Source organism: Aphelocoma coerulescens, chromosome 2 (assembly GCF_041296385.1).
Source record: "Aphelocoma coerulescens isolate FSJ_1873_10779 chromosome 2, UR_Acoe_1.0, whole genome shotgun sequence".
Taxonomy (NCBI): Eukaryota; Metazoa; Chordata; class Aves; order Passeriformes; family Corvidae; genus Aphelocoma; species Aphelocoma coerulescens.
In genome coordinates this window covers 92,037,080-92,056,773 of record NC_091015.1, presented here as the reverse complement: position 1 = coordinate 92,056,773, position 19,694 = coordinate 92,037,080, and the positions used below count along the sequence as shown (strand labels likewise).

The 19,694-nt window shown below is 37.9% G+C and overlaps 1 protein-coding gene across 2 annotated transcripts in view; it reads right to left on the bottom strand.

Moving 5' to 3' along the window:
• Positions 1-19,694, bottom strand: part of CTNND2 (catenin delta 2) — a 658,514-nt gene that overhangs the window by 221,281 nt on the left and 417,539 nt on the right. For both annotated transcript variants that reach the window (XM_069004021.1, XM_069004022.1), the window contains one exon: positions 17,536-17,788. In XM_069004021.1, coding sequence (XP_068860122.1) covers positions 17,536-17,788 — 253 coding nt within the window. The remainder of the gene's footprint in view (positions 1-17,535; positions 17,789-19,694) is intronic.

Here is a 19,694-nt window from a genome sequence, read left to right as displayed (position 1 = left end):
AACAGTGCTGTACATACACCTTTAGAGAAAAGTGGCATCACATTCAACACTAAGAACTTACAGACAGGTTATAAACAGTGTATTTTAGAACATTTATTGTGAATCAGATACTATATCTTCTGTTAGAGATTAGTTAAGGCCAAGTGTTCAAGCAAAAAAGGTAAATTTTGTAAATAAAATGAAGAAAGCTGTTCCATGTGAGTGCATTGAAAAACTTCCTCCTCTTAGCATTTTATACTCCAGATACTCCTCTGATACTCTCTACACTCAAATTCCATTAAACAAAAACTTAATTCATGTCTTTGAAAGCATAGCTTTGTATCTTAGAATGCAAAGACTGAAATGCAATTGTACATCTCCTTCTCTATTGATAAAAAGCTCTAGAAGGGCACTTTCCTTACTGAAGGCACCTATGTGCTTCTTCAACCATATAAAAAGGCAAAATACAGAAAAAATTGAAATTTGTCTGAAATAATTTAGAATATTTAAACTGTTTTGTAAATTCAGAATGAAGACACAAAGACAATTCAAAAAAACCACATTAAAATAACTTTAAACCAGCAAACATTCAGTAATGCCATACTTTAATACTTCACAGGTTCGTATTATCTTCAACTTTACTAATCTGCTGGAACGAGAACCCTCAGACCCCTCAGCCTTTTCTGTGAGGAAGGGCAGACTTCATCCCTTGTTCTTGTTTTCTTTTTAAGTTGCTGCAGAGTTACTGAGACCACTGATATAACCGGCAAGCAACTGCAACATCAAATCACAGCTTTCAGGTCAGCCTTAATTCTGAAAATATTCATTAGCTATCCATGACAGATGACTCTTGATCCTTGCTTCCCCCCTCATACAGTATACAATCAATTGCAGTGCTCCAGTCTAACTACAACTTGTGGAGGAGACAGGGGCATGGAAGAAGGCAAAAAAGGCACCCTCCTCTAAGTGCCCCCAACTAGCTCAAAAACCAAGAGGATAAGTTTTTCAATTATACAGTACATATCCTGTAACTTTGAAAAATGAAATCCAGACGCAGTTTCCAAGCTTCTTCCTGGAAGTCTGATATATGCAAAAGGCTCCTACCATGAACTAATTCATATATAATTTCTCAGCAGCAGCTTTCTGTCAACACTCACAGCTTCTTCTACCAACTCCAGCATGGTTGTGCTTGTTAGACCTGTTCTTGAAAACTTTAGACACTGCCAGCTAGAAAACTGCCAGTAATGAAAATTCAAATACTAAACAATAATAAGTCATAGACCAAAATTGATATAGCCTGGGCATTCTGTGTATAGTATAGCAAGGAATAAGCCCCTCAGCGAGTATGCGTGTCTCTTTCACCACCAAATTTAAGTTGCAATTTGCCCTATGAGCTATTAACCCTTACAACTTCATAGCTGAAATATCACCACACTGCCTCTTCTACCCTTCCTTGCATGTAAAGAAATAAGAGCTCAGTTTCACTCTCCCAGCTACTCACAGCACTTTCTGTAACCATAATAAAATTCTGCTCTGAATTCTTCCTCTTTCAGCAGAGAAGTTAGTAGTTATCCCAATAAAAATTGGCCAGCATCCTGCTCTGTGATGGGAAAAAAATGGTATGTGCATGAAACAAGGGGACAGAATTCCCACTTGCATCAGAGACCACTTTAGAATTAAAACCCATGTGAGATGAGAGGAGATGAGATGAGATGGCTGTGCACCCTGGCACACAGCACATCACTAGGGGCACTAGAAATGATTAAAACAGAAAGGAGAAATAAAGGCAGAGAGCAACTGCCATTCCAAACAAGTGCTATTTGACAGAACACATACATGCTACAGTTCCCAAAAACACTAAGACAGGAAATCCTGAATGATGTCCTACATGTCACACTTCAAATTTGAAGGTTCAGAAGCCTAGGAGCCAGAAAGGCCTCCTAGGATGAAAATAAGCAGGAAGAAAATTTAAAACTAGGAATAGTGCTCTTGGAGTTCACAGACAAATCTACTTTACTGTAGGTCTTAAAAAGTTTTCTGCTTTACCCTTTGACAAATTTAGAAGAAACATTTCCATGTCAGTCTTCTGACCATTTTAATTCATACCAGTTTTATATCTGTCACTCTCCTACATATTTTTAGTTCCTTGTTAAAAAATCACTCAACTATGTCTAGTTAAAGTGTCAAACAAGAGAACAGGAAAGAAAGAAAGTATCTATTCTAAGGACTTCAGAGACTCAAGTCTTTGGTCTGGAAGCGATGTAACATATGAGGGGGATTTTTCACTTGACTCTTACTAGGGTTTGTATTCTTGCAATGTTTCTGACATTCTCCAGTGATAAAAAAAAAAAAAAAAAAAAAAAAAAGAAAACAGAAAAAAAACCACCCAGAAAATTTATTACTTTCCGTAATTTATTGAGGTTCCATGGAGAGTAGTCTTATGTAATAGGCTATAAAACATAAATCTCCATTAAGCACATAGAGAATCTGCTTCCTACCCAAAAGAAGGAAGCATCATCTAATTTAATGTAACATACCATAATTTGAAATTATTCTACAGGTCCTCAGCAAATGTGATTTTGAGTCTTAAAATTAAAATTAGAACACTACTCCGGGATAGTTTTCTTTATTAAAAAGTTAATTGAAAAAAAACCCCAAATAAAATAGTACCATATCAGCCAATAATTAAATCTCATTTAGAAAGTAATAACTTTGCTGTCCTATATGGTAAACTTATCTTTTTACAACAAAGAATTTGGTCAAATATATGTGAAATATGCAATAAATACATATATTTATTTAATATGAAGGTTATTACTACTCTTTAATAATAACTAATACCCTTAGAAAGTATTAACACTCTTTAAAGTTTAGGCAAATCCAGGTCTCAGTCATAGGTCTTCCAGGAAGAGCAACATCTCCTAGCAAGCAAATAAGCTAGGACTATACAAAATCCTACTTATTCCTTTACCTCTTATGAACTGGAAAGCTTCTTTCCATTGAAAACTTAGTCATGAAACCAAGATAGAGAACTTCAGTCTCACAGATTGGCTCTTACTGGGTGAGAGCTTCCAAATATATCACACCCCTAGTAAGACACCAGCCTTTCTTAGACATACCAGCTGACATAAACCAAGTCAGAACTCTTGTCACTTCAGAATTACACTACCTTGTCACGTATTTTGGTTCTTCATATAATATGCCTGCAGAGGTGATGTGGTGCAGCATCTGTCAGTCTAGTTATTCGCTGAACTGGATTTGTGTTACAGTCCAAGGTAAAGTATTAAGCTACAACTCATTAATGTGAAACCCAGGCAATATATTATTCTTTTCTGAATACTCAGATTACTTTTATTTGTTTTTAACAAAGCATCCATATTTACTCTGTATTGGAAACCATGGAAATAAAAAAGAGATTCTCTGTAACTTGCCTATAACTTAAATACTGAAAATGACCATGACTGTTCCTTGAGCTTCCTGTCAGTGAAAACCATCACAAACACAACTGAACTAAAATGATACTGTAGTTTCCACTTCATAATCAAGAAAGTCCCAATAGCACAAATAAAACTAACTGCTGCAACTGAATTTCTGCATGCAAAATTTGCAGCTCCTGAGCCTGTAATTTTAAAGAATAGCAGAGAAGAGCTCCTCTGAGCAACCTGTTCCAGTGCCTCACCACCCTCACAGTGAATAACTTCTTGCTAATATCTAAGCTAAACCTACTCTCTTTCAGTTTGATTTACACAAGGAATTTCAGCAGCAGCCAACTGTATTGGCAAGGAGATTCCACTCACTCTGTACCTATCCTACTGTTTCTTATAAACCAAAGTAATCTCACACGTCTTTGAATAAAAATCACACCCTTCTCCTGTGCTCCATATCCTCACCTACACACACATGCTGTCAGCACAGATTCACACCAGGTAAACATGGATTATGGTTTCTACATATGCATACACACTACATATCTAAATTGTATTTATTTTATATACAGAAAGACTGAAGTTTCCACAGGAGGTCTTTCAACTGTTGTTGTTAAAAATCCTGTGCTCTGCATTTTCTCTTTTCAAGACATTCCATGGCCAGCATGTGCTCAAGCTAAAAGCCCTACTTAATAATACATACGCAGATATATACACAGAAACATATAGGTATATATAATAAGCTAAGCTTAGCAAATGTCACGTGTGGAGCAGTAAAGAAAACAGACTTTTTTTTTTTTTGCCTGAGGTAGTTAACCAGACTGAATAGCTGTGCAGTTAAATTGCTAGCCTATTTCAAAGATGTGTGTTTTTTTATTCCAGCAACCAAGCTTTCAAAACAATTTTGATTTTTACAAGATCATATCATGAGACTGCTGAGAATAGTTGGCTACATTTTCTACATAGTTTTCATAGATATACAAGGTCCTTCAGAGTTCTGCCCTTCGCTGTACTCTTTGAAAAGCTCCTTCCACAACAACCTTGAGCACATATTTGCCCACATCTTCCAAAAATACTTTTGCAGTTTTCACATGGCATCCTTCCCACAGGCTTTCACAGCAGACCTGCCCAGGAAGAAACTACCCATTACTAATCCTTGGCATATCTGAACAATTTAACTGCTTTTGGTTTTAACCCTGCCTTTTTCTTTCTCTTGTTCTTCATCAGTCCAGCTTTTCACATTTCGTTTCAAATTGAACCCAAGCTCTTCGGGAAAAAGATGTGCAATTTTATGTAAACTGGAATGTCTACAGCAAAATGAAACCACTGGACCATTTAAATGCTAGCAAGATGTGCAGAAACAGCAGCATCAATCCATATTTTTACTTTTGTTTTGCATATTAAAAGGGGATACTGGCCAGTCATTCTCCAGGCACTTTTGATAGCTTCCATTCCAACTTGTGTCTTCTCAAGGGAGTTGCATCATTATCACTATCACGGGCACATACTGAGAGAGATACATAAATCTTCACACCAGTCTCCTTTTCAATGGGATCCTAATAGAATTCAGTATTACAAAGCCTAAATTTTACATGGGTTTGGGGAGAATGAGGAAACAAATGTTATTTGCCAAAATGTTCTTTCCCTAAGGTAAAAGTAACAAAGTCAGAGATCATATTTTTTACAAGATTACGACACTCATGTGAAAGAAGCCATGCCTCTTCCCTCTGAACTTTCTAAACATTCAATCAGTCTTTAAATTCCCAGAAAACTCAAAAGCTACATTTATACAGTTTAACTTTTATTCTTTTTTTCCTGGCTTTTATTTCAAAAGAGCATTATTTTTTTCTGAATTTACTAAACAAAACCAAACACCAGCAAATGAGAATCCTACTTTCTCTATTAAAAGTTTATTAGCTTTACTTTTTTACCACTGAGACATGAGCTCAAACTTTGTTCTTACAAGAAAAATCTAAACCATAACTCTCCAGAAGTTTAATTAAAGTTTTAAAGCAGAATCCCTGACATCCCAACTGAAACAAAATTCTTACTCTACAGAGATATTGACAGTAAAAAATACTTCTCTCATTACACTAACATCTTACCATTTGAGTGATAAGTTATTAGAGAGTTATTATCCAAGAAATGTTATTTTCTTGTTTGAATCAAGCAGCTTTATTTGTCTGAAAGTATGAAAAAAAACTCACCCAAACCATCCCTGAACTGCTTCTAGCTGTTGTGAACTTGCTGGGAAACTCAGCTGTTGCATGTGAGAGAGGTACATGGAAACTACAAAACCATTTTAGAGGAAACAGGCTGAAAATGCTTTCTCCACGTATTTCTCATTGCACATATTTTGTGAACTTGACAACAGTGACTTTTAAACATTTTCTCCCCCACATACAAGTTTCACAAAGTGGAGAGAAACATACTGATAAAATTCCAGACTCTGCTTGTACTGTGAACAAATGCTGAACTTCAAACTATCATCACCAAATTCTTGAAACTCACTAGTTTTCACTGTAATCTAATAAAATGTCACATGACAGCATTATCCTCTTATCCTCTTAATTATTTAATGAAAAATAACAGGGCTCCAAACCTAAACATTTGCCTCTTAACTACTGATGATCAAGACTCACTGTCAAAATTCTAATAGAATAGAAGTTTCTTTGAATTGTTGCACTTACTCCATTCAAAGTCATGTTACAAAGTAAATGGAATTTCCTCTTTGAAAAGACTGCAGGATTTAGCTTATATTGCTTATATTCAGCACAACTGGGAGCACCATAAATTTAGCCTTCCCAAGAAGCTTGCAACAGCAAGGAACTAAATCAACACCACATGCAGAGAATTGCATTTTCCAAAGAAGTTTAAAATGTTAGAGAAGTGAGCTCATAAATAGTTCTTTTTAAAAATGTTTCTGAAAACTACTTTGTGCATTTAATTATCCTTCAGGCTATGCTGAAATTCTCAACACAAGTGTAACGGACTACCTTCACTATTCTGCACGTCTCAGATGTCACCCACCAGCTCTATAATTTCTCTGCCACCCATTCTACTCTTAACCGTAGAGAGGCAAAATAAATAGTGCTCTGAAACAAACTTTAGCGAGATTGATGCACAGATAGTTTTCCTGATTTTTTTTCCTCAAGAAACTCTCTTTTGAAGGAGAACAGCTCTATCAGGTCTTCCCTTCATCCTTCCAAAACACCTTATTTTGTTTCCTTTTAGCAATGAAGTGCAGACTTTTTCTCATCACAGGTTCTTGGAAAACAGCTGAGAAGCTGATGACTCCTATCACATTCTTACTGCTAATTACAAAAAAAATTAAGAAAAAAAAATCCATAGTACAAGCATTGAAACAGACTGAAACTTAGTTATGTTTAATATTAATAAATAGTAAAATCTAAGCCAAAATCTAATTTTATTTTAAAACCACAAAAGCAAAGAAGATGTAAGTTCAGTATCAGACGGCTTTATGTCGATGAATACAAAATGAAGCAGGAATAAGGCTTCTGCATTCACATTTCAAGTTATTCTGAGAAGCTGTCTGCATTATTATTATGAGGCAAATCTGGCTTAGTAACAAACCTACTGTGGATTAGGAACTATTAGGCTCAGTTTCACTGCACCCATGTGTACAACTGGTATGATCACAGGCATATAGGGTGTGATAAACAGGCTTCTCAATGAAAGTATTTCCACCTAGGTGACTTGAAAATTGATCAGCATGAACTCATAACTGGAAAGGAAAAGGTGGAGAGGTGGTCAGTGTGCATTTCTCAATTTCTCTGTGAAAGTCATGCACACACTTTCCAATGAGAAAATTTCATGCAGGCATTTCCCCCTGTGAAAAGGCAGCCCCTTCCTCCTATGCAACATAACCAAATTGCTCTAAAGTCTCTCTTATCAGACCCAAGAACTGGTCCTCCATGTCTACTGAAATAATTTATTTAATCTTACATGCTTCAAAGGAAGCTTTTGTGCAGCACTTCTCTACTGTTTTGTTTTTATTTTGTTGGGGGTTCTTGGGGGGTTGTTTTTTGTTTTTTTTATGAGGGGAGATTCTGGTGTGTAAATCATGCAGAAGCATAAAGGTAACAGATGGTTGCTGGAGCCATGCCACAGAAAAAGCAGCGGCTGACAGGATCGGTTATCCCTTCACAGCTGCAGATAAAACCTTGACAGTTTAAGATAAAATTTCATTAAAAAAATGTAGCTGCTGACAAATGAAAAAAACTTTCACCAGAGAAGACTACGCAAAGAAGATTTCATCCTGCAGAGATGATTTCGTGCATTTAGGAGCATTTCTAAATACATGAGAGATGAAATGCCTTGCTGAAACAGAGGTTCTGTAATTTGGCAAACTACGGCAAACTCAGGTAAAGCCACAGGAGAAATCAAACCCCTTTCTCCCACTTTTTCCTGAAAAAGCTAACAGCAAAACATCTAAAAGATCCCCCTGTGTGCCCATTTGTGTGCAGCCAGAGCTTTACAAGATATTTAACAGCTATTCTCATGCAGAAAAATGTTAAAGCTTCCCTATTAAAAGGTGTTGGAAGGAATCACAGAACTGTACAAAAACCTAAAAAGGCATAAAAAGGCTAAGCCCTTAGAGGCAGTGTCTTGCAGGAAGAAACCAAATTCCTTTCATTTTAAAGCCATAACTCTAGTTACGGTGGCCTAAACATGTATGTAATTATAGGATCACTTCACCAAACGAGAGAGGCTGCTCCTCTCTGTGAATCATTGGACGTGAATTACAACTGACTAAAACAGTTCAAATATTTTGTGTCTTCAGCTACAGTAAACTTCACAGGCAGCAAATCCCCAGTTGTGAGCAGGCCGGACACCCTGGCTCTCTGCAAGCAGGGAACTCACCGCACCCTCCCGCTTCAGATCTGCAGCTCCAGTTCTGAACCGCAATGGGCACAGCAGCAATATCACTCAGCTAACAGGAAAGTACCAACACCTCTGAAAAACAAACACCTGTAGGTTGCTCCAGGCTCACCCTTTGACTCCTAGCAGCCATCTCCCAGTCAAGAAAAGGGACTACTTTTCACACTAGCAACAAGAGGCAGAATAAAGTGAGGCTGATGGACCAGCACAGATTTTGAGAGAGTTGCAATGAAATGTAACACAGCCCTGGCTAACAGGAAGGCAAGGGAGCTGCTTTTACTAAGAAACCCTGTTACACCTGTGTTGCCTGTACTCATTCCTCTCACCAACACACACACACAGTATCACTTTCCTTAAGCTGCAGCTACCAGGCCCAAACTTTCAAACCAAGTTTTTACACTCAAGATCCTCAATTTCAGGTAGGTAGAAAGAAAAAACATAGCCTCAAACAGAATAAAAACAAAAATCAGCCCTCCTCTTCAAAAAGAAATCTGTGAAATAAATACATCATATCCTCACATGGAACAAAAAGATTATCAAGCTAACTTCAAATGATTTCTAAAGAGTAAAAACTATATTAAAATGCTTTCTTTATACCTGTGTAGCTTTAGCTCATTTCCTGAAGTAAATTATTTGTTTTATCTTGGGACAGAATTTACATGGCTCTTCCTTTCTCCACATGTGCCTTCCTCCTCCATATTTTTATATTTGGTATGTTCAGGAAACCTAGACATCTCACTATTAGTCCTCCTTTGGGCTAAGAAAACCTATCCATTTCTTTCCAGATCTTCAGCTATCCAGATCCTTCCACTTCATTGCACAGTAAAGACAAACATGGCCCTCAAATTATCAATGGTAAATGGCAAGCTAAGCAGCAAGTGATCCCAACTGGTGCGCAGTGGCTCAAAGAAACCAACCAACCAAAACCAAACAAGTAAAAACCCCAAATATTTCACACTAAGTCTAGAGACTAGGAGTTTCCCTGGCAACAATGGCTACAGTTTTCTATGGGATCAGTGGTATCTTTTGCTTCCTAGGAAACCGCTCGCTTAATGCTAAGAACTGAGGTGCATCTCTGAACCACACTTGTTCATTGAGCTCCTGGAGTGGGGCAGTGGAAGAGGCTGAGAAAGAACAATCTAAGTGAAGGCGGTGGAGATCACCAGGGAAATGGTGATGCACCAGAGAAATAAAGGCTAGATTTCACATCAGGCTCTGATCCCAAAAGAAGGCTACGAAAATGGGGAAGGGTCTGGAGGTGAAGCTGTATGAGGAGTGGCTGAGGTCACTTGGTCTGTTCAGCCTGGAGGAGACTGAGGGGAGACCTCCTGGCAGTTACAACTTCCTCACGAGGGGAAGAGGAGGAAGAAACACTGATCTCTTCTCTGTGGTGACCAGTCACAGGACCTGAGGGAATAGCCTGAGTTGTGTCAGGAGAGGTTTATGTTGGATATCAGGAAAAGGTTCCTCACCCAGAAGCTGGGCACTGGAACAGGCTGCCCAGGGAAGTGGTCACAGCACTAGCCTGACAGAATTCAAGAAGCATTTGGACAGTGCTGCCAGGCACATGGTGTGTCCTGGGGTGTCCTGAGCAGGAACAATCCTACTTCAGTGATCCTTATTGGCCCTTTCCAACACAGAATATTCTGTGATTCTATGATCTTGAGTGAGCTGGTACAGATAGGTTTATTCCCATCTAATGTATTTAATCTATATAGAGCTGAAGTTCTTAAAGTCAAGCTCTTCCTTTATAAAAGCTATAAAGTTCTGCTACAAACTAATAAAAGTTGTTGATCATTCCTTCCTTTCAAGCGTTTTAGCTCTGCTTTACACTAGAAATATTTCTTCAGCAAACACTTGATGTTATTATCTTGCAGAAATGTTCTGCACTCTCAATGTTAGCTCTTGTTTCCTGCTTATAAAATAACTATGGTATATCACACTGAAGTCCAGCTTCTGAAACTAACAATCTCTGCACGGAAATTTGTCTCAGGATCAAGGATGGCTTTCAGTTGCTTCTTTTAATAAAAAAATTTGAGACTATGTGTCCTGATTTTATCTCACTTCTTTAAAATTTCCCCCATTCATCTTCTCCATCTATTTCCCTCTTCTCCCTCCCATCATATTTCCCATGAAAGTAAAAGCAAGATTATCCTTTGAACTTCAAAGCACCTTAAAAATTTAACTTGTTCTCAACATCCCTGTAAACAGTAAGATCATTATTATCCATTTGGCTGATGAGATGTCCAAGAGCTACTACTGAGAAGCTTCTTATGTGGTTTATCTTGCCAGGAGATTGTAACAGCTTACATGAGCCCACTAAAGCCTGAAAGTATGATTCTTCTCCATGTTTTTAATGTCTGCTTAGAAAATATACTTGCAACATTTCCTGGCTCTTACAGTCTGTCATCACAGAAAGGCACCACACAGATTTTGCATCTGTCAAAGTTTGCAAATGAGCCACAGGATGCTGAGCAAAATGTATGGCAAACAAAGGCAAAAACTGCACTGAGATATATATTTGCCATTAGAAGCTCAGTAATGCCATGCAAGAACCAGAAATGAGCTATAGACAGTAGGAGGTACACTGTCCACTTGCTTCTTCTTGGATGAATGAGGCCATTAAAATACACAACAGATGAAGAAAGAAAGAGAGGGAAGGGCTTTGTCGCTGTTCTTCAAGTGGCAGACCAGCATTGGGGAGGAAGGTAGGTTAGAAATAACAAAACTCTTCAAAAAGAAGACATCAGTCTCATCTTCCCTGAGCTATTAGACATGCCCTTAACAACACTACATGGCTCTCCTGCCAGCATCCTCCTGAACACCCTGCCCCAGTCACAAGTACCTAAGGAGCCTTTTGCTTCCCTCCCTTCAGCATAATGTAAAAGAATTACCTTCTGGTGGAGGGAGAGGATTGGAAGAGCTAAACTTGCAGATCAAGACAAGAGACAAGGTTATCATCTCTCTCAAAATTATACCCTGCATACTGCATAAATAACCTGCCAAATAAAATGCTACACATGACCTCTTCTACTTTGCTCATAGGTTAGGAACTGTAAGCTCTCCTGGATATACTCATTATTCAAACTACATAGACCAGCACCATCCATGTTACTGTAATATCCTGAAAGTGTGATGTTCTGTGCTTGCAGTAGAGCAGGTCTCCTAATGATAGGATCAGACTTCTTAAAAGACAGGATGGCAACAATACTGAGTGGCCTCCTGCACTGTCAGTAAAATGGTACCAGACAGAAAGGAGAGAAAGTGGGTAGTAAGTACTTCATGAGCTAAAAGCAGAGTCGCTTCGTTCCTGTACACTACAGTTCATGGATTTTTTTTAATTTTCTGTTTCTTTGGTTTCGTTTGGTTGGGATGACTTTTACTGCCACGCATTTCTCCTAGAGAAAGAAGGTTGCTAAACAATATGGGGCAAATTCCAGTGAAAAAAAATAGCAAATACAGGTGGATAATTCCGTACAAACTGAATTGCATTTGCTGTGCTGTGAAATTACTCCACCTGTGCCAAACACCTCCCCAGCCACTTATAAACCACCTTAATGTAAACAGTGGAAAGACAGGAACTGTTAGCACATACAGCAATGTGCTCAAATACACAGAAAAATAAGTTTTACAAGTTCTGGATATCAATTCTTTACCTCGCCATAAGTTGATACTTGCAAGAACCGGTCAGACGCTTGTTTATTTTGCCATGCTCAAACTGGATCTACTCCCTAGGAAAATCTTTTCCAGACAAGGTTTCCAGCTAGGTCCCGAAATCCTGAATTAACAGACTGTAGGATAGTCTATGGATTACATCCTCACTTATTTTAAGGAAGCAAGCTTCATTCTTAATTATCTTCATCAGGAAAGGGAAACAGATTGCTGTTTATGTTATCATAGCTGCTATGCTTTTTTAAAAACTAACTTGTGCACTAACTAAAAATTCACATCTTCCATGTAGAAGAGATCTGTATGAAGAATTAGAATGTGCTCCAGACTTGCTATTCTTGAATTCGGTGGTTTCTTGTGCTGTTTAGACTCCTGAGATTTATTCTTTTGGGGTCAGTTTTTCAAGCTCAGAGGAGTATACATTAAATTCTGAGAAACTGTATGATTTCTGTGTAGGGACAGTAAACCTAGTACTTCCTTCCTGTATGAAAGATAAACACAGACCTATGAAATGAGCACTTTCAAACACTGTCTGATTCTTTCTACCAATACAAGGGGCCTGGCTTACGTAAATTTGATGGGGAAAAAAAAAATCTTTTGGTCTTCACAGGACCTAGAAAGCTGAACCATTTGCTTCTGGAGATAAGCCTACACTGCCAAAATTTACATGCTCTGATTCACCAAAAGTGTGTTTCCCATGGTTTTCCTACTACTACCACCACCTGTGGAGAAACCTTCCCCTTAACCCCTAATTTCAGATAAGGGTAAGAAGGACCTTCGTAAACAATTAAGTGAAAAGGAGAGCTGCCTATCATGCCTTGTGTCACATAAAAGCAGGAAGGAGTATCTGCAAGCCCTGTTCTGTCTCACCCAGACTGAAAATGTGAACTTCAATCTTCTACACCTTGCATTAGAGAGTTAGGCCAGAAACCCACCAGTGCCACCACCAATCCCTTGGGATTTTGAAAACCCCAGCCCATGTCTCAGGCCTGAAAATGGCAGTATTGCATAATGCTGCCACCACCTGTACCACAGTCACAGCAAGGCTTTCTATCTCACCAGAAGTTTCTTTCTGAAGGTGACAACCCTTCCCAAAGAACCTACCAGACACATTCCCACCAAGACTGCCAACCTCGCACATCTGCAGGATTATACTGTTATTTTCTTACCTCTTTAGACTGTTCAGAGAGTGTGGCTGCTATTCAGACTTACAGGAGACTAACACTATTAATCCTTGTAACAAAGTGAGATTAAATACATGGAGAAGACTCCTGCAGAAACATTTACCAGGCCATGCTCCAAACTCCGTGTGCTAATCTCATAGGCATTTTTACTGGAGCACAGAAATTTAACTAGAGTTTATTTTACTTCTATCATTTTTCCTACAGAAAAAGAATGCTCTCTAGCTTGTACTTTGCAAATGGAATATATTTTGGGGAAAAAAAAGAAGAGAAAAAAAGATGAGTTTTGAAACTTACAGTTCACACAAAATGTTCTGATCTAATTTACATCCTTTCATTAAGTGAAAAAAAAGCCAATTCAAAAGTTCAGAAGACAGACAGACAGCACTGTCATCTTCTGCTTAGGAGGAGATTAAGGTCAGCAGAGGTAATGAAATGAGAAGTTGACTTTGAAAACGCAAAACAGAGCAGAAATGTTTCAGGGTATTACAGTTAAATCATGTAGTACCTGGAAAACTCTTGTCTCTGTGCTGACCTACACCCAGACAGTTCTAAAGGTGAGAACTACTACAAGATAGCTGGGTTTAATTTCTTTTTTTCGTATAAAGTTGCAACATGATTCTCTACTGCTCATGTTTTTTTCTTTTTAAACAAGAGCCTAATCATTATTACAGTCTGCTCTATAATGAATAATGAACCTTTTACAGCTTCATTCACCAAATTATTCCACTTTTCTGAATAAATAGTTCTAAAGGTTCTGAAACATATGAAAGATGAAGCCCTAATGGCAAGTTTTAAGTGCAGATCAATATAATTCAAGCCATATGAAATGGACACTGAGCTCTGAAAATCACTTTGGTAGCCATAATATATTCCACATCATTCTTGCTGTTACCTCAGCTTCTTTGCAGGAGATGACCTGTGTGTATACATGTGTAAATAAAAACAGGTGGGAAGTCACACAACAATGAAGGACACCTGTTGACTGGACACATCAAACCACGCACAGTGAGTTCATAAGCCACCAAAAACACTGCAACCACAAAACCCCACTGGTATGTATTTAAATGAAGGATGTGAAAATGTTCTGGTTTTCATCTGTTGTGTAGCAAGGGTAACTTATCAGTAGCAGTACATGTACATGGCTGCTTACTAGGTTAAAACCTCGAAAATTAAGTAATTCATACACATTTGGCAAGTTTGGATTTTGGAATAAAAACTGGATGGCACACATACTGACAGCTGGATCCCAACATTTCTATTTCTAGGACTGCCCCAGTTTCTAAAATTTAGAAATAGACAAAATAAAACTGAGGAATAAAATAATAATAACAACAATAATAATAAATTAGAAATAGACAAACCACACATAATTTGTTGGTGCCAAGAGACAGATTAATCTTCCTTCATGAAAGCAGGTAGGCAAATATCACATTAACATGTATTTCTGATACTTTAACATACTCAAGACCTCTCTCATTCACAGTTCAGTAGGAACCAAATAATTATAAAATAAATATTGTGTCCTTTCCCTCCTTATACCACATTTTCATATAAGAGATTATGGCATGAAACAGTTGATATCAGAGCCCTACTTCATATTTCTTTTCCTTTTTTTATATGAAGTAAACATAAAAGAATGCTCTGAAAAACCCATCTGTAATGATATCAACTGTAATGATATGAACTGTTCCGTTTCCCATAAGCAGAACTTATGGGTTTTTTTCTGACAGTGATATGGGACTTACTTCCTTTTTAAACAACAAAGCTTCACTCTCCAACAGTATGTATGTGTAAAGCTTTTACTACCTGGTTTATGAGCTCCTATGAGTTAACAGTCTACCTGCATAAATTAAAAATTATCTCCTGCCACAAACTTGATTGTAAACATCTTAATCCCCCTTTTTTTTTTAAAGTTTTTGTCCTAAACTTTAAGTTAATGAACACTGAACTGCATTTTATGACAGCTGGATGATGCAGAACAGATGTTGAGCTAAAATTTCATCTGCCAAATATCAGCTCAGAACACATATTTAAAATTGGGAGTATCAGTAAGACAAACTACATGGTGAAAACAATGGAAAAAATTGTCAATTACATCAGTGCCTGCCAACCACTTTTCTGGGCCTTCAGACAGAAATTCTGTCAGAATTAAAGATCCAGAAAATGATGTTCAGTTTTAGGAATGCTGATTGCTTATTAGGGTGAGTACAATCTTTTCTGGATATCTATTTTTCATCTTGAGCTGCCTGACACACAGGAAATGCTAATCAAAAGCCTGCAAATAGTGTGCTTTTGTCTTGCAGATCTTCCTCTGCCACTGCATATTTTTTTGGACCTCTGCTTGGACAGGTAGGTTTGGTGTCTGAAAAGTTTCACAAGTCAGTCTCCCTTGGTGGAGTATGGTTTCTGGGGACTAAGGCATAACATAATCAAGGGTGTTTCTGACATTTCTTTATCAGAATGATTCAAACCAACATGCAAGAGCAGAAATAGTAATATATACCACACACAGCCCGTGGATCAAATGAATGAAATCAAGAGAATGCAAACCTACTTAACAAAAGTTTTGTACAAATTTCCAATCCATCTAATAGTAACTGGTAATAATACTTAATGATCCCCTCTAAAGGGTTTATGAAGTTTAATTTATACCTAGATGCCTGCCTGCTCCTACTTTACCTACAGAAATCAATACTCATGAATGTACAAATGGTATCACAAGACAAGGAAGAACCAAAAAAGAAGCAAATGAAAAACCTCTAAGAAGAAATCTTTTACAAGCATGTATCCTATACATTAACTGGCTAACAGTTGCAAAGTGATAGCAAAGCAACTGAACAGAAACAAGCTTTTCTTAAAAAGATATTATGTCTAAGACCTGTAGAGATACTGTAAATGTGTCTTTCCTCTTTATAGGGAATAGTATCTTCAACACCATCATGCTTCTCCTAAAAACATTTCATACAGATTACAGTCATTTCTCCTCTGCTTTAGTGCACTCCTAATGTAAGTTTCTTTAAGTTTCAACAGAAGACAATTACAAAGCAAAGCTCTTTTTTCTACATGGGCTCTTATATTCTGGGATACAAATATAATACCACTGTTTCAGAAACCTTTTCCCTCTAGTTACCAATGTTTGTTTTGGGGCAGGGGGAAGAAGGGGAGCAATTAAATTCATATTTTTTTCAAATTTCTGCAGTTAAAGCTAAGGGGGAAAAAAAAAGGTTGAAGACAGAAGTGTTCTCAACAAGTAAAACTCTGCAAGCAGTGATGTTTCTGATGTGCTGTAAAATGTTATCTGCTGTTCTGTTCCTGGGTGGAGAGAGAGAAAGAACTGCTATAATGCTAAACAAGTAGAGAAGAATTTTTTTTTTTTTTTTCATTTTGGGAAAGAAGTCTCTTCAAATTGTCACTTAAAAACCTCCAGCATTTTTGTTGCAGGCAAATTTTTGGACTCTCCTATCATTAAATTACACATTACAACAAACAAATAAATAAATAAATCACACCATCTGCCAAAATACAACCTTGAAATAAATTAACACTTTCAACAAGTTTAAACTCAAGTTACCAAAGAGAATTGCTTTTTTTTCTCTCAGAAAACTCAACAAAACCACAAAGTGCATTGAGGACTCCAGCTAGCATTTTTTTTGCTGTTATCATGGAACTCAAAGAATTTCCCAGAAAATTCTCTCTCTAATCTATGTGCCTTCTTGGGCTATTAAGCTTCTTCCTTGCATCTTCCTTAAGTAGATGAAGATGGTCATTAGCAACATTAAAAGTTGAGATAAATATCTGAAAAGCATGCACAGTAATAACCATTTCTGCAAAGCTGTAATCATACATTCTTTTACTACATACTGGCATTGGAAGCCTGTACAACACATGGTGTGGAACATAAGCCTGGTTACATGCTGCTTTCACATTGCTCAGTCTCACTGGACAATACCGAAATATCCTTTTCTGCAGCATTTATAAACATTAAATGTAGACAAATCAAGAACTGCAACAACTTCTGCCCAAGAAGCAACTTGAAAATTCAATCCACAACGGCTACAGAGTCAACAGCAACTCCCCTCCTCCCATTTCCAGAGAAAATTACTTTTCTTAAAGCTTTTGAGGGGTGGCACTACTGAAAGCAGGCTAAACACACACATTCAAGAATACACCAATCATTTAATTGCACAGAAGAACTCATGAGAGCTTTCCAAGGTGAAGCATTAGGACTATGCTGTCATCATGCAAACAAAGTTTTTCATGTACCACCACAGTTGGGCTTTTTTTTATATCCAACAGCAGAAACACGCAAAGCAAGTTGCAATTACAAACCTCCGCACGAGCAAGAAATAGAAGACAATGAAGAAGGTTTCACCCACCTGGGATCTTTCTGAATGCTATCAATGGAAGGTGACCTAGCCAAGGTCCCTTCGGGTGGGATGGCTGGCCCAGATTTGCTGTATGGTGATTCAACAGAAGGACAATACTGCAGCTGTCGGTAGGGGTCTGCGTAATTGGAGGCTGGGCCGGCCGCATAGCTGGCCCTCTGGAAGGTCGCGGTTGCGTTCTGTGTGCCGTGTTGACTGCCTGTGCGCTGTAAGGGTACGGAGTCGACACCAGGGGAAGATGGGGCTACGACAGGAAAGTAGGGACAAAGTAAAAAATTGAGGACCTGTTCACAGAACTGGTTAACCAGGTCTAGGCAGAGGAAAAAAAAAACACACACATATAAAACAAGGGTTCAAAAAGAATGAGAAAAAAAAACAAACAAAAAGAAACAAGCAACACTGTCATTTTCAAAACCTTAGAAGGAAATAACCATCAAACAAATTTCTAAATGACATGCCAGTTCTGGACTAGAAGACCTTAAAACCAATTAAACAGATTGGAGAGGTGTTTTCACCTGGGGTTCTAACTGCACTAACACAAAATGAAGGAAGTGCAAAAGCAGCATGGGAATAGTCAAGCTAAGGTTCACAACCACCACTGAGTGAGGCTTTTGCAGTCCTTAAAGGGGTGGACATCAGCAGAAGGAGGATCAAAGCAGGCTCAAGAGTCCAAACTGAGACAGATGGCTCTATGACAGAAGAAATACCCAGCAATCCCAGATTTGCAGCCCTGCTATCCATAAAGCAGGTAAAACCAAACACCTGATACTGAGAATCACTGCATATGCTTTGTTAACCCATCTCCTGCAAATTTCACCTTAAGTTAAGACTCAGGAGAGTGTTATTGCTAACTCAGTCTGAAAAACAGCTAAGCACAAGGTGACCACGTACATGTCTTAATGCACGCCAGCAGCGGCTGTGGTCATACACTACAGCTCAAGATTAATGCATTACCAGCTCTGAGAAGCTTAACCAATAGCTTTAGACTGACTTAATGCCTCTGCGACTCAAAAATCTTATTAATCTCTCTTGTAGCCTGTTATATTTCTTTGTTACAGCACCGGGTAGTGGAGATCCAGTCCACCAGATTAAACACACAGTATTTTTGAACCCAAGTGCAGTTAATAGCAAATGGATTATCACTGTAAGGGCAAGAGGACCAATACCCACACCATCTTTGGCCTGCAGACAGATACAAATTAAATGCTGGCTCTGCTCAGAAAATTTGGACTGTTTGAAGTGGCACATGAACTCATGGTGGTTGCCATTTCCTCCTGTCCCAAGACAACAAGAATACTTTTGCCAAAAGTCCAGGGCTATTTTCAGCTGGGTCAAATTCATATGCTCAACTGCAGACAAAACCTCATACTGAAGAGATATGTTTTTATAACAGATTTCCCAATGATTTTTCATTGGCATGCACATTTAAAAATAAATATTTAATACATTATAAGTCCATGAAAGTGATTTTAAGCATTTTATCTCGAAGTCTCAGCAAAGAAAATACAGTGAGCTTCAAATACAATTACCATGGTTTTGTATGACCTTGTACCTGTCAAAATTACAACATCTGAAAATTTTAAATTTATATTGAATTTTTTACTTATTTTATTTTTTTCTTATGGTTCTGAAGTTTTAATTTTACAATAGCAAGTATCATAACTTTATTGCAAACATAAGAAAGTGGGATTACCCACTTATCTATTACTCCATCTCTGGAAGTGCTCAAGGTCAGGCTGGATGGAGTTTGAGCAACCTGATCTAGCTGAAAGGGTCCCTTCACTGCAGGGGGCTGAAACTGGATGACCCTAAAGGTCCCTTCCAATCCAAACCAGTCTATGATCACATTTGCTCATTCATATAGCAATATTTTACATGTATTGTTTTGGTTTATTTACTAGTGTGTATTTCTCCTTAAGAAATGAGTAATTAAGACACACAGACCTTTCCAAAAAACTGCATCAGTTCCAAAACATTAACAGCATCAGCATATTTAAACATTCCATGCACAAATCATGCTAAATTCAGGGTTAGAAAGAAAGACAAACATCACATTTTAACAGAAAATACAGAGTTCAAAACCAAAATCGGGTGCCTTGTGAGAAAAAGAGTAATAAAACAAGTTAGAGAAAATACTAGAAATATTTTCA